Raw genomic sequence first — 12,500 nt, forward strand, 5'->3', positions numbered from 1 at the left:
AGATGAATCAATGAATCCAGCGGGGAATCCTGATTTGATGGCAAGTGAAGAAAACTAGGAAGTGAGACCAGGTTGGAGGGGGGCATAGCTTAGGGACAGACTCCCTCCCCCCACCCCACCATCTCTCCATTTCCTGGGTGCTGAGTCATCTCCTCATCTATAGTTTCCCCTACAGGGAAACGCCACATGACCACTGTGAACTGAGGCCTCTGAAACTGTGAGCCGGAACAACTGCCCCTCCCCGCCTCCCCTTAAACCAGTTCTCTTAATCACATACGTGTGATAATGGCAGAAATCTGGCAGACACCATGGGGAAAAAGCATGGCATGGTTTATTATCTAAGACTAAAGAATGACTTTAAAGGGACAGAGCAGAGGGTTGGGACGCACACAGTTGCACTGGCAAAGGCACATGCCAACGGCCCCCACGTTTGACTGCAGAGGGGACCTGCTGGGATCTGACCAGCATTCCTGGCTCTCACTAGATCTTTCGTAAGCTCCCCAGCCCCTCACACTGAATCAGCCCTGCCCTCAGAGACCAACATGAGACCGTGAACGACGCGACTGAGGAGGAAGTAGATGTGTCACTGATAACACTCTCTACTTCCTGGGTGCCCCTGGCGAACCCCCAAGCCTTCAGCACTGTCCCCCCACCCCACCCTACCCCCCCCACCCCCGACAACACACACACCACAGTCTAACCTTTATCAAGGTCTTCGCCCACAGCCCCAGGGCCTTGGCTGTAGAAGCGCTTTGCAAACTCGTCCAGGTGGCTTCTGTAGGTCATTATCTCGCTACGGGTGATCTTAGGGAAGAAGGTCACCTGTCAGCCTGCCGGAGCCTCAGTGTGGGGGTCGGAACCCAAGACCTCACGTGCCACTGCCCACCCTCTAGTGCTGAGCCTTGCCCCAGTCCCCATCGACGCCCAGAGTTGAGGTGACACCCCCACCTCCGTGAAAGTTCTTTTGATGCCTCCAAGAGCATGCTCCACGTTCATAGATTCGGTGAAGAGGTTTTGCCACATGCTCTCGATCTTGTTGACCAGCTCCTGCTCGGCCTCCGTAGGCTAAAGAGATGGGGAGGGAGAGAGACAGACAGACAGAAGAAACAGAATGGACACAAGAGAGACACAGTGAATTATTAATAAAACTTGAAATTGACATTTCAGGTCGGAACTGCTCCCCACAGCCTTCTGTTTCTAGTTACACCTAAGAGCATTTATTTGAACAAACAAAAAAGCTAGCTGAAATATTCACACTGTGTTCTTGGGTTGTTGTTGTTGTTGTTGTTGTTTTAAAGATTTATTTACTTATTATATACACCGTGTTTTTGCCTACATGTATGTCTGTGCACCAGAAGAGGGCACCAGATCTCACTATAGATGGTTGTGAGCCACCATGTGGTTGCTGGGAATTGAACTCAGGACCTCTGGAAAAGCCGGCAGTGCTCTTAACCTCTGAGCCATCTCTCCAGCCCCTGTTTTTTTTTTAACTGCATGTGTGTGTTTGCATATGTGTACAGTGCCCGCAGAAGCCAGAAGAAATCATCAGATCCCCCGGAGCTGCAGTTACAGGCAGCTGTGAGATATCTGATGTGGGCGCTGGAAACACAACATGGGTTCTCTGGAAAGGTAACAAGCTCTCTCAGCCACTTAGCCGTCTCTCCAGGCCCCTGTTTGTTCGCTTCCGAGTTCAAGTTTCACATATGGCAGGCTGACTTCTAACCCACCGTATAGCCAAAGATGATCCTCCTGCCTCCACCTTTAAAGCTCTGGGAGTGTAAGTGTATGCCATCGTGTCTAGGCAAAACTGTGTGCTTGAAATTAAAGTGCTATCTGGGACAGGCGTAAAGGCACATGCCTTTTGTTCTGGAGGCAGAACAGGCCAAGCTCTAGGAATTGGAGGCCAGCTCTACAGGCCAGCCAAGACTTCATAGTGAGACCCTGCTTTGGGGGGTGGGGGACTGAGGGAGAGGGAAGGCAGGGACAGGGAGATCTGGCAGAGCTAGCTCAGCAGCTTAAAAGAACTGGCTGCTCCTACAGAGAATCAGAGCCTGGGTTCAATTTGTAGGGGGATCTGATGCCCTCTTCTGGTCTCCATGAATACTGCATGCTCTCTCTCTCTCTCTCTCTCTCTCTCTCTCACACACACACACACACACACACACACACACACACACACACACACACAATTTTTTTCAAAAATAATAAAAGAAAAACTAAAAAAAAAAAAAGAAAAGAAAATACTAGTTTCTTCATATTATGACTTCAGGAAACCAAGCACAAAAAGAAATCTTGAAAGCAGACCAAAATGACTAGTTAGACAAGACTAACTTCAAACAACCCTGGAGAGATGGACCGTTGACTTCTCACTCAAAAAACACAGAAGCCAGAGACAACCGAAGTAACATCTATCCAGAAGGTGGAGACAAACACACTGTGTGCTGACAAGGCTGGAGCCAGCAGAACCTTTGCACACACTGATATGAATAAATACACTGCCACGGTTAGCAAAACTGGACCCATGAATTCTCTGTAACCCAGAAATTCTGTGTCCAAGCTCATGTGTGCCAGACAGAGATGCGCACTTGCGTGCGTTCATCAAAAGAAAGCTAGCAGGTCAGGCATGGCGGCACATGCCTTTAATCCCAGCACGCGGGAATCAGGGGCAGGTAGATCTCTGAGTTTGAGGCCAGCCTGGTCTACAAAGTGAGTCCAGGACAGCCAGGGCTGTTACATAGAGAAACCCTGTCTCAGAAAACAAAAACAAAAACAAACAAACAGAAGAGGAGGAGGAGAAAGAATGAGGAGGAGAAGAGGAGGAAGCAGGTTAGCAACACCATAGCGTGCAAACACTGCCAACAGTCCAGGGATCTCACGGCAGCACAGCTATGCAGAGTGCTACACAGGAGAAGCAATGGAAGAACTGTGTCGTGAACAGTGGTTAACGAGCAACGTCTCAATAGTGTAAAACTGAGCGGGGGGAGGGAGGGAGAGAGATGTAGATTATGCACATCTTTTTTAGGCAATCTATACGGAGCTCAGAGACAAAGAATGATCAGGGCTGCAGAGACGGCTCAGCGGTTAAGAGCACCAGCTGTTCTTCCAGAAGACCTGACTTTGGGTCTCGGCACCTGCATGGCTGCTTACAACCATTCTAACACCAGTGCCAAGGGGCCTGACGTCCTCTGTAGGTACTGCACTCACATGGTACACATACTTGCAGGCTTATACTTATACACATAAAATAAAAGTAAATAAATCTTTTTTTAAAATAAATCTTAAAAATAAAACATAGACCCTGGCTCAAAACAATTTTTATAACCGTTTCTTTCTTTCTTTCTTTTTCTTTTCTTTTCTTTTTTTTTTTAGAGATTTATTTATTTATTATGTATGCAGTGCTCTGCCTGCCTGTACCCCTCCCTGCAGGCCAGAAGAGGGCATCAGATGACATTGTAGATGGTTGTGAGCCACCATGTGGTTGCTGGGAACTGAACTCAGGACCTCTGGAAGAACAGACAGTGCTCTTAGCCGCTGAGCCATCTCTCCAGCCCCTCTTTCTTTTTCTTTTTTCTTTCTTTCTTTTTTTTCTTTTTCTTTCTTTTTTTTTTTTTTTTTTTTTGTTTGTTTGCTTTTTTGATTTTTTTGTTTGGTTTGGTTTTGGTTTTGGTTTTGGTTATTTTGAGACAGGGTTTCTCTGTGTAGCCTTGGCTGTTCTGGACTCACTTTGTAGACCAGGCTGGCTGCGAACTCACAGCGATCCACCTGCCTCTGCCTCCCACATGCTCAGATTAAAGGCGTGTGCCACCATGCCTGGCTTCTTTCTTTTTTGTTTTTGTTTTTTGCTTGTTTCTCAAGACAGGGTTTCTCTGTGTAGCCTTGGCTGTCCTGGACTCACTCTGTAGACCAGGCTGGCCACAAACTCATGGAGATCTATCTTCCTCTGCCTCTTGAGTGCTGGGATTAAAGGTGTGCGTCACCATAGCCCAGCATACCACCAGTTTGTTTTGTTACCTCACATTCCCTTCTCATTCTTATTTCTGATTTTGTGTGTGTGTGTGTGTGTGTGTGTGTGTGTGTGTGTGTGTGTGTGTGTGTTGTGTAGATGTGAACATGCATGCCACAGTGCACATATGGAGGTCAGAGTTCTGCTCTGTGGATTCTTTCCTTCCACCTTACATGGGTTCTGGGGTATGAGCTCAGGACTCCAGGCTTGTGTGGCAAGCTTCTTTCCCCACTCAGCCTCTTGCCAGTCCCCCCCCCCTTATTATTTTTACAAAATCTCTTTACTCATTGTAGGAAGTGACCCCCATCCTCTCCCCCTGCCCCAAGAAAAGGGAAAGAGTAGAAAGGAAGAGGGATGGGATGGGGCAGTGCACTGGTATGGACAGGCTGCAAAGCGCCACACAAGCTTTACGAGGGCAAGCCGTGGTCGCGTTTAAGTTACCTGGAGGTGGCTTCCTACCAGCAACTTAATACTTTGTCACTTGCTTGGGGGACACATGGCTGGCAGGGTGACTGAGAAGCCCTTCTAAGGATGGTCTTGGTGGTTTGTAGGCATATGGTTATTTCTGCCTCAATGTTGTGTAAACTCTGCTCCCCAGTAGTGCCCTGATATGCCAATAAAGAAGCTTACAGTCAATCACTGAGCAGGGGAGAGAATAGGGTGGTACTTCCTGCCAGCCAGAGGAGGAGGCCTTAGAGGAGGAAGTGGGGGATTCCGCCGTGGGTAGAGGTCTAAGGAAGATTAAGAGGAAAGAGATGGAGCTGAGGAAAGCTACAACGTGCAAGAATCACTGGGATGTTTGCTGAGAGTAAGACAAAATAAAATAGAGGGTTAAAAACAGACACAAACTGCTTAAGGTTGTGTTGTGAAGCTTGCTTTTAAACAGATATAAAAGAGTCTCACTGGGCAGTGGTGGTGCACATCTTTAATCCCAGCACTTGGAGGGCAGAGGCAGTTAGATTGCTGTGAGTTCAAGGCCAGCCTGGTCTACAAAGTGAGTCTAGGACAGCCAAGGCTAACACAGAGAAACCCTGTCTGAAAAAACAAAACAAAACAAGTCTCAATTATTTGTGTGATTGCCAGGTTAAGCAATAAGCTAAGAGAAACAGATACAGTTGTATAACTTCAACAGTGGTTGAATGAGAAACATCCTCCACAGGCTCACTGTTGGAACACTTGGCCCCCAGCAGGTGGCGCTGTTTGGGGGAGGCGATAGAATCTTCAGAAAGTAGGGTCTTTCTGGGGGGTGGGCTTTGAGGGTCTATGGCCTTGCCCACTTCCTGTTCTCTCTCTCTGCTTCATATATACGTGGATGAAGTGTGACCAACCAGCTTCCCACTCCTGACAGTGCCATGCTGGACTCTATCCTGCGGGAACCGTAAACCAAAACAAACTCTTTCTTCCTACAGCTGCCTTCCCCGGGGTTATTGTATGGCAGCAACATAAAAGTAACTGATACAGCAGTCAACCCAGCCATCAGCGGCGTCGGGGGAGCAAAGCTGACTTACAAAGATGTTGTATATCCCCATGGTGCGGTAACGCTCCTGGATGTCCTTGTACCTCAGCTCCATGACCAAGGATTTTGTCCTGATCTCTGCGATTGTTGCAAGGACAAACTTGAGATCTTCGAGGGTGGCGGGGCTCTTCTTAAGATTCTTGCCCAGGGTCTATGAAAGAATTCAGTTGAGGAGAGGGAAAGGGTAACCAATGAAGCCCACCTTCCCCGAGAATGGGGCTCTCTGTTTCAGCTCGGCCGCTGGGGATGCGTATGCCGGTTAGTTTTGTCAGCTTGATGCAACCTAGAGTCATTTTGGAAAGAGGGATCTTAATGGTGAGTTGTCTGTATGGGGTTGGCCCGTGGGCATCTTTGTGAGGATTATCTTATTTGTTAGTGGATGTAGCAAGACCCATCCCACTGTGGGTGGTACCATTCCCTAGGCAAACGGTCCTGAACCGTATGGTACAAGAAGAGAAAGTTTGCTGTGAGCAAGCAAGCAAGGATGCATTTATTCTCTCTCTGCTCTTGACTGTGTGTGTGACTAGCTGTCTGGTTCCCCACCTTGACACCCCCTCAGTGAATGAGTGAAATAAGCTCTCCCCCCACCCCAGTCACTTTTTGTCTGGAAATTTCAACACAGTGTCAGAAATGAAGTTGCATGCTAGGCAAGGCTCTACCATAGAGCTATACCCCCAAACCCTTGAAGATGTATTTTAAATAAAGGTGGCCTCCGGGTACCTCAATCTCATCCCGGAGGCTATAAAGATCCTCCTTAGCTGACTCATTGAGGAGCTTCCCCAGCGAAACCACCCAGGACTTTGCATTTTCTTGCACAGTGTTGGCCAGTGGCCCGAGCTGTAGCCGGATGCAGTGCTCGTCCTTGACCAGCGGGTGGCGCATCACGTCCACAGCGATCTTGGAGTAGAACTGCAGTTTCTCATCATAGGCCACGCAGGCCGGCTTCTTGGCTGCAAACTTCTCCATCACGATGGACTTGTCCAGCTTCCAGAGGGGCCGGAAGCGCTTCCACCTCTGCAGGTACTTCATGAGGTTCATCAGGAGCCTGTGGATGTTTTGGGGGATCATAACAGCTTGATCCATGATCTGGGGGTTCAGGGAGATGTCATTGTAGAAGCTCATGATGACGACCTCTTCCTCCTCGCCCTTCTGTGGGGGGCATTCGATGCAGCTGCCGTTCATCCAGCGCACGAAATACTGGCAGAACGGGAGCAGGTGAGAGGTGAGAGCCAAGCATGGTGCGCCTCCTGGGCATGTACTGAGACGTGCTAAGAGGGACAATCTACCTGTGTAGCTTGAAGCCTTGAAATCATGATCCTCCTGCCTCAGCCTCAATGGTAGGATGGGTGCCACCATGCCATGTGCTTCTTTCCCTCCCTCCCCCCCCCACCCACCACCCTCCCCCATCTCCATGTCTTTCTGTGTGCCTCTCTGTCTCTGTCTCTCTGTCTCTCTGTCTCTCTGTCTCTCTCTGTCTCCCAAATTTGGACTCTACGCAGGCCAGAGGCCGCCTGGCCAGCGTCTGCTGGCACCTCTCTGGGCAGGAGGCAGGTGGGCAGGCAGATCGGCTGTTACCTTGGTGACCTCCACGCAGTTGCGGGTGCAGTGGACACACATCTTATCTATCTCGCTGGCGTTAGGGTGGAGGATGATTTCTGGAGCTGACAAAATGGTTTCCGCTTGGAACAGAGGGACATTTCCGAGGATCAGAGAGTTGAAAGCCTGTAGATTCCTAAGTGGGGGCCGGCGGAGGGGAGAGTGCAAAAGAGGTAAGACCCAGGGTGTGTGTGAAATACACCAGGGTGTGTGTGAAATACACCAGGCTCTGGCGGAGGGAGCAGAGCATGGGGTCAAAGGTTGCTACATTACACACTGCAGACTTGTAGGCACCGGAGAGGACTAGAGGCCCCTTGTCCACATTTAAGCACCTTGGTCATTTCTGCTTGGGGCATCAAATGCCTACTGGTGGGAAATAGTGGCGCGGCCACCCAAAGCCACTCCCAGCAGCCCCTGCTCTGTCTTGTGGGGATGCTTTCTGTTCTTCCATGGCCATCACTCAACAGGTGTTATCTCCTTGCTCTGTCGTCTCTCCTCAGCTCTCAGAGGATAGGGACCATTTTCTGTAACCAGGAGGTAGTCCAGGCCCAGGTAAGTGGCCATTTCTGAGAAAGCTTAGATGCATGGGTGCATGCATGCATGGGTGGGTAGACCAATGGTAGATGAATGTATGGATAGATGGATGATAGCCAGATGGACAGACAGACAGATTGATGGATGGACGGATGGGAGGATGGATGGATGGATGAAGGTATAGATGGATATAAACATGAATGGATGGTAGATGGATGGACAGATGGATGGATGGATGGATGGATGGATGGATGGACAGATAGATGGATGATAGCCAGATGGACAGACAGATGGATGGATGGATGGACGGATGGATGGGTGGACAAATAGATGGATGGATGGATGGGCAGATAGATGGATGATAGCCAGATGGACAGATGGATGGATGGGTGGACAAATGGATGGGTGGACAAATGGATGGATGGACAGATGGATAGATGGATGATAGCCAGATGGACAGACAGACAGATGGATGGGTGGATGAAGGTATGGGTGGATCTAAACATGAACGGATGGTAGATGGTGATAGAAGGATAAATAGATGATGGATTGATGCTAAACAGACAGAATGGAGAAACGTGTTGGTGGATGGATCGATAATGGGAGAATCCCACATACTAGGCAAATACTATAGAAACTAGTTCCAGATAAGGGGCCTGTAGAACCCGAGACTGCTTTCTTGTACCCATGACAGGTGGCTCGGAGCTAACTGTCACTCGAGCTGCAGGGAGAGCTGATGCCTCTGGCCCCCACAGCACCTGCACTCATGTGCATATACATTTAAGTTAAAATATATAACTAATTATTATTTAAAATATGTAGATGTTTTTTAAAGGGACACTGTGGTGGTGCAGCGATGCCACTTTTACTAGCACAGTTAGGAGTCACGGAGATGCCACTCATGGGCTGGCTTTTTGAGACAGGGTTTCTCTGTGTAGCCCTGGCTGTCCTGGACTCGCTTTGTAGACCAGGCTGGCCTCAAACTCACAATGATCCACCTGCCTCTGCTTCCCAAGTGCTGGGGTTAAAGGCATGCGCCACCATGCCCAGCACGGGCTGGCTTCTTAAAACAAGCCCAGGCTGCAGGGTGTGTATCTCCCAGCTGGCCTGGCTGTGCTGCTGGGTCACAGGACCCACAGAAGACATCAGCTTCCGTGTTGGGCTGTCCCGAGCAACCAGGACCGGTCCAGCAGGTGACTGAGCATAGCCCCCAGGGAAGAGGGCTGCGTCACCTGTCTTCCAAGTCCATCTCTCAACACAAACAAAAGCTCTTCTGGAGCACAGGGCAGTCTTTGTGTGTCAGAAGGGCCACATAGGAGCAGGGGTCCACACAGAGGGCCCCCCTCCCGCCTCAGCCTCTCAGGCAACCCATGCACGACACAGGAGCACTTACTTCAGAATGAGCTTCCCCAAGATGTCGTAGATCCTGCCTTCCCAGTACTCATAGTAGGAGGCCAGCTTGGGGGCCCTGCCTGTGTTGGTGTGCACGACCAGGCCTTCAACCTTGGTCAGCAGAGGCCCGATAGTCAAGTACCATCGGACCATGTGGTCCACGTCCCTGGCTCTTTCTCGTTCAATGTGCTCAAAGAATTCTTTTACACCTGGGGAGAAGGGGCAAGAGTTACACACGTGCAGCCCCGGAGCGTGAGAGTACTTCAAGGGCCAGTGAGATGGCTTGGCAGGTAAAGGGGTTTGCCGCCAAGCTGGAAAAATCCTGAGTTCGATCCCCAGGATCCACATGGTGGACGGAAAGGATCAAGTTCTCCAAGCTGTCCTCTGACCTCCACGTGCACACTGCAGCAATCTCTCTCTCTCTCTCTCTCTCTCTCTTCTCTCTCTCTCTCTCTCTCTCTCTCTCTCTCACACACACACACACACACACACACACAAAGAAGAAAAAGCAAAAAGGTCTCCTGTCTGTCTCTCTCTCTGTCTGTCTCTGTCTCTGTCTCTGTCTCTCTCTCTCTCTCTCTCTCTCTCTCTCTCTCTCTCTCTCTCACACACACACACACACACACACACAAATACATAAGAAAAGGAAAAAGAAAAGAATTAAAGAAATCACTTTACTTTGGGGCTGGAGAGATGGCTCAGTGGTCAAGAGCACTGGCTGTTCTTCCAGAGGCCCTGGGTTTGCTTCCCAGCACCCACATGGCAGCTCCTGACCCTTGTAACCCCAGTTCTAGGGGATCTGATGCAGTCTTCTGCCCTCACAGGCACTACATGCATGCTGTACACAAACATGCAGGCAAAAACACCCAAACACATAAAATAAAACTAGATAAAATTATAAAAAGAAAGTACTTAGCCGGGCGTGGTGGCGCACGCCTATAATCCCAGCACTTGGGAGGCAGAGGCAGGTGGATCTCTGTGAGTTTGAGGCCAGCCTGGTCTACAAAGTAAGTCCAGGACAGCCAGGGCTACACAGAGAAACCCTGTCTTGAGAAAAAGAAGAAGAAGAAAAAAGAAGAGAAAGAAAGAAACTTTATGCCTATAGAGGGAGACTTGAGTTACACACGGCAGCTGAGACAAGCCGTCCACACATCAGCCATGGGTCATGGACTGTCCTCATGGAAACAGAGCCAGTGAGACAAGCTAAGGCTCCCCTCAGGGAAAAAACAAATGACACCAGCCTGGATCGTTATGGTGCTGGTGCCGCACACATAGCCGGTGGCTGTGAAGTTTTTCTTGAATTCTTTGGTGACTAGTTTTGAATTCCTTATTGACTAGTTTAAGATGACTCGAAATTGCCACTAGTGTAGTGAAAAGTAAGTGTAAGCCCATAAAACAGAGTTTACCTGACTATTAACAAAGTTATACGGCCGGGTGTGGTAGTGTGTGCCTGCAATCCCAGCACTGAGGCAGGAGGATGGCAAGTTCAAAGCCAGCCTGGGCAAACATAGTGAGCGCCATCTCAAGAAAAGCTAAGTCAGATGGACATTAGTGGCACACACCCTTAATTCCAGCACTCAGTAGGCAGAGACAGGCTGATATTTAAGTTGGGGGCCACCCTGGTCTACAGAGCTAATTCCAGGATAGCCAGGGCTACCATGGAGAAACCCTGTCTCGAAAAACAAAACAAAACAAAACAAAACAAAAAAGTCATTGACAGAAGCATCTCAAAGTTACTCACGGAAAGTGAGTTTTGAGCCAGGCATGGTGTACATACGGTGTACTCAGGAGGCAGAGGTAGGCGGATGGATCTCTGTGAGTTCGAGGCCAGCTTGGTGTACATAGTGAGATTTTTGTCTTTCTCAAAATCAAGACTCTGGAGGGCTTGGTGGTGGAGCACTTAGCTACGCGCGTGAGAGGCCCTGGTTCCAGGCCAGGACTGGGACTAGTAATGGCCGCAAGCTGTAAAACCATTAAGTAACAGAACATGGCAGAGGGTGGCACACAGCCGTAATACTTCCAAGGAAAGGGCTGGGGTGGGTAGGGCGGCTTATCCCAGCCACAGTGTGTGGAGCAGAGAGACGGTGACCATGGGGCTGCTGCTTCCTTCCACGGCTGATGAGCTGGAAGCCAGGCCTACCTGGGAGCCCTTCCTCAGTTTTGGAGACTGGGTACCTAAACAGGTTGACGGACTCAATTAGGGTAAGCCTGGAGGAGATGTCCTCGGCGATCTTATGAATCTGGTGGACGAGAGACTCGAACTTGCCGATGGCCTGTTTGCAGCGAGTGATGTAATCGGAGATTCCTTGGGGAAGAGAAAGCAACTCGGTTCCATCTCTTCTGCTCCTGGCCCTCCCACCAGCATCTGTGTCGCCCACGGTGGGGCCACTTAGCTCACAGACCCTGTTCCTGCAGCTGTGTTGACTGAGCGGTGGCTAAGAACCACTCAACCCTGGTGGCCTGGGACAGAGAGGCTGGGCACGGTCTCTTCAAGAAGTAATGAGTTTAATTGCATCCACAGACATGTGTGTGTTCATATTTGTGTACATGAGGGCATACATATATGTGAATAAGTATGTATACGTATATGTGTGTACACATTTGTACGGCATGTGTGTTTGAGTGTGTGCATATGTGTATGTGTGTACATATATGTGCATAAGTATGTGCACGTATATATGTGTGTTTATACAATACACATGTGTATGATTGTGTGTATATATGTGTATGTGCACGTGTTTATGAGTGTGTGTACATGTGTGCCCATATAGCGCATAAGTGTGTGAATATATGTGTGTGCACATGTGTATGCATGTGTGTATAATTATGTGCATATATGTATGTGTGTAGATTTGTGTGTGTAATTTTATGTGCATTTATCTGTGCGTACATGTATATAAATGTATATGTGTATATATGTGTATGTGTGCACGTGCACTTACATAAGTTTGTGTAGATTATATTAGCATATTGTGATATTTTGGTTTTACAAGAAGGGGCTGGCCAGGTGGCTCACTAGAAAAGAGCATTTGCTCTATAAACATGAGGAATGAGTTTGAATCTCCAGTACCCACCTACAAAGCTGGACACGACTGCACATACCTGTACCCCAGAACCAAGAGCAGAGACAGGCAGAGCCTGGAGAACTCACTGGCTAGCCAGCCGAGCTGAAACTGCAAGCTTCCAGAGCAGAGAGAGACTCTGTCTCATGGCCAACAGTATAGGAAATGATAGAGGGAGGCTCCCCCAAGCCTCTGCATGCACACATACACACACACTCACAAGCAAGCACACACAGCACCCCAACCAACACACAATAACTAACTGCACAATTAACTGGAAGGCACCCAGGCCCTGTTACCTAGTGAGTTCCAGTTCAGCCTCCTGTACCCAGACCGGAACACTCGGAGCAGCTCCTGCGAGTGGTCATCCAGGAGCACCACCTCTGCCTCGTTCAGC

The 12,500-nt window shown here is 49.2% G+C and overlaps 1 protein-coding gene across 3 annotated transcripts in view; it reads right to left on the reverse strand.

The window, feature by feature from the left end:
* DNAH10 (dynein axonemal heavy chain 10) overlaps positions 1-12,500 on the reverse strand; it is a 117,579-nt gene that overhangs the window by 77,795 nt on the left and 27,284 nt on the right. For all 3 annotated transcript variants that reach the window (XM_084761997.1, XM_084761998.1, XM_084761996.1), the window contains exons 16-23: positions 12,403-12,500; positions 11,182-11,346; positions 9,043-9,250; positions 7,095-7,251; positions 6,240-6,716; positions 5,512-5,670; positions 949-1,065; positions 702-804 (exon numbers count right to left, since the gene is read on the reverse strand). The exon at positions 12,403-12,500 is cut by the window's right edge and continues 54 nt beyond it. In XM_084761997.1, coding sequence (XP_084618123.1) covers positions 702-804; positions 949-1,065; positions 5,512-5,670; positions 6,240-6,716; positions 7,095-7,251; positions 9,043-9,250; positions 11,182-11,346; positions 12,403-12,500 — 1,484 coding nt within the window. The remainder of the gene's footprint in view (positions 1-701; positions 805-948; positions 1,066-5,511; positions 5,671-6,239; positions 6,717-7,094; positions 7,252-9,042; positions 9,251-11,181; positions 11,347-12,402) is intronic.

This window comes from Acomys minous (genome assembly GCF_964271855.1).
Source record: "Acomys minous genome assembly, chromosome: 16".
NCBI classification, from domain to species: domain Eukaryota; kingdom Metazoa; phylum Chordata; class Mammalia; order Rodentia; family Muridae; genus Acomys; species Acomys minous.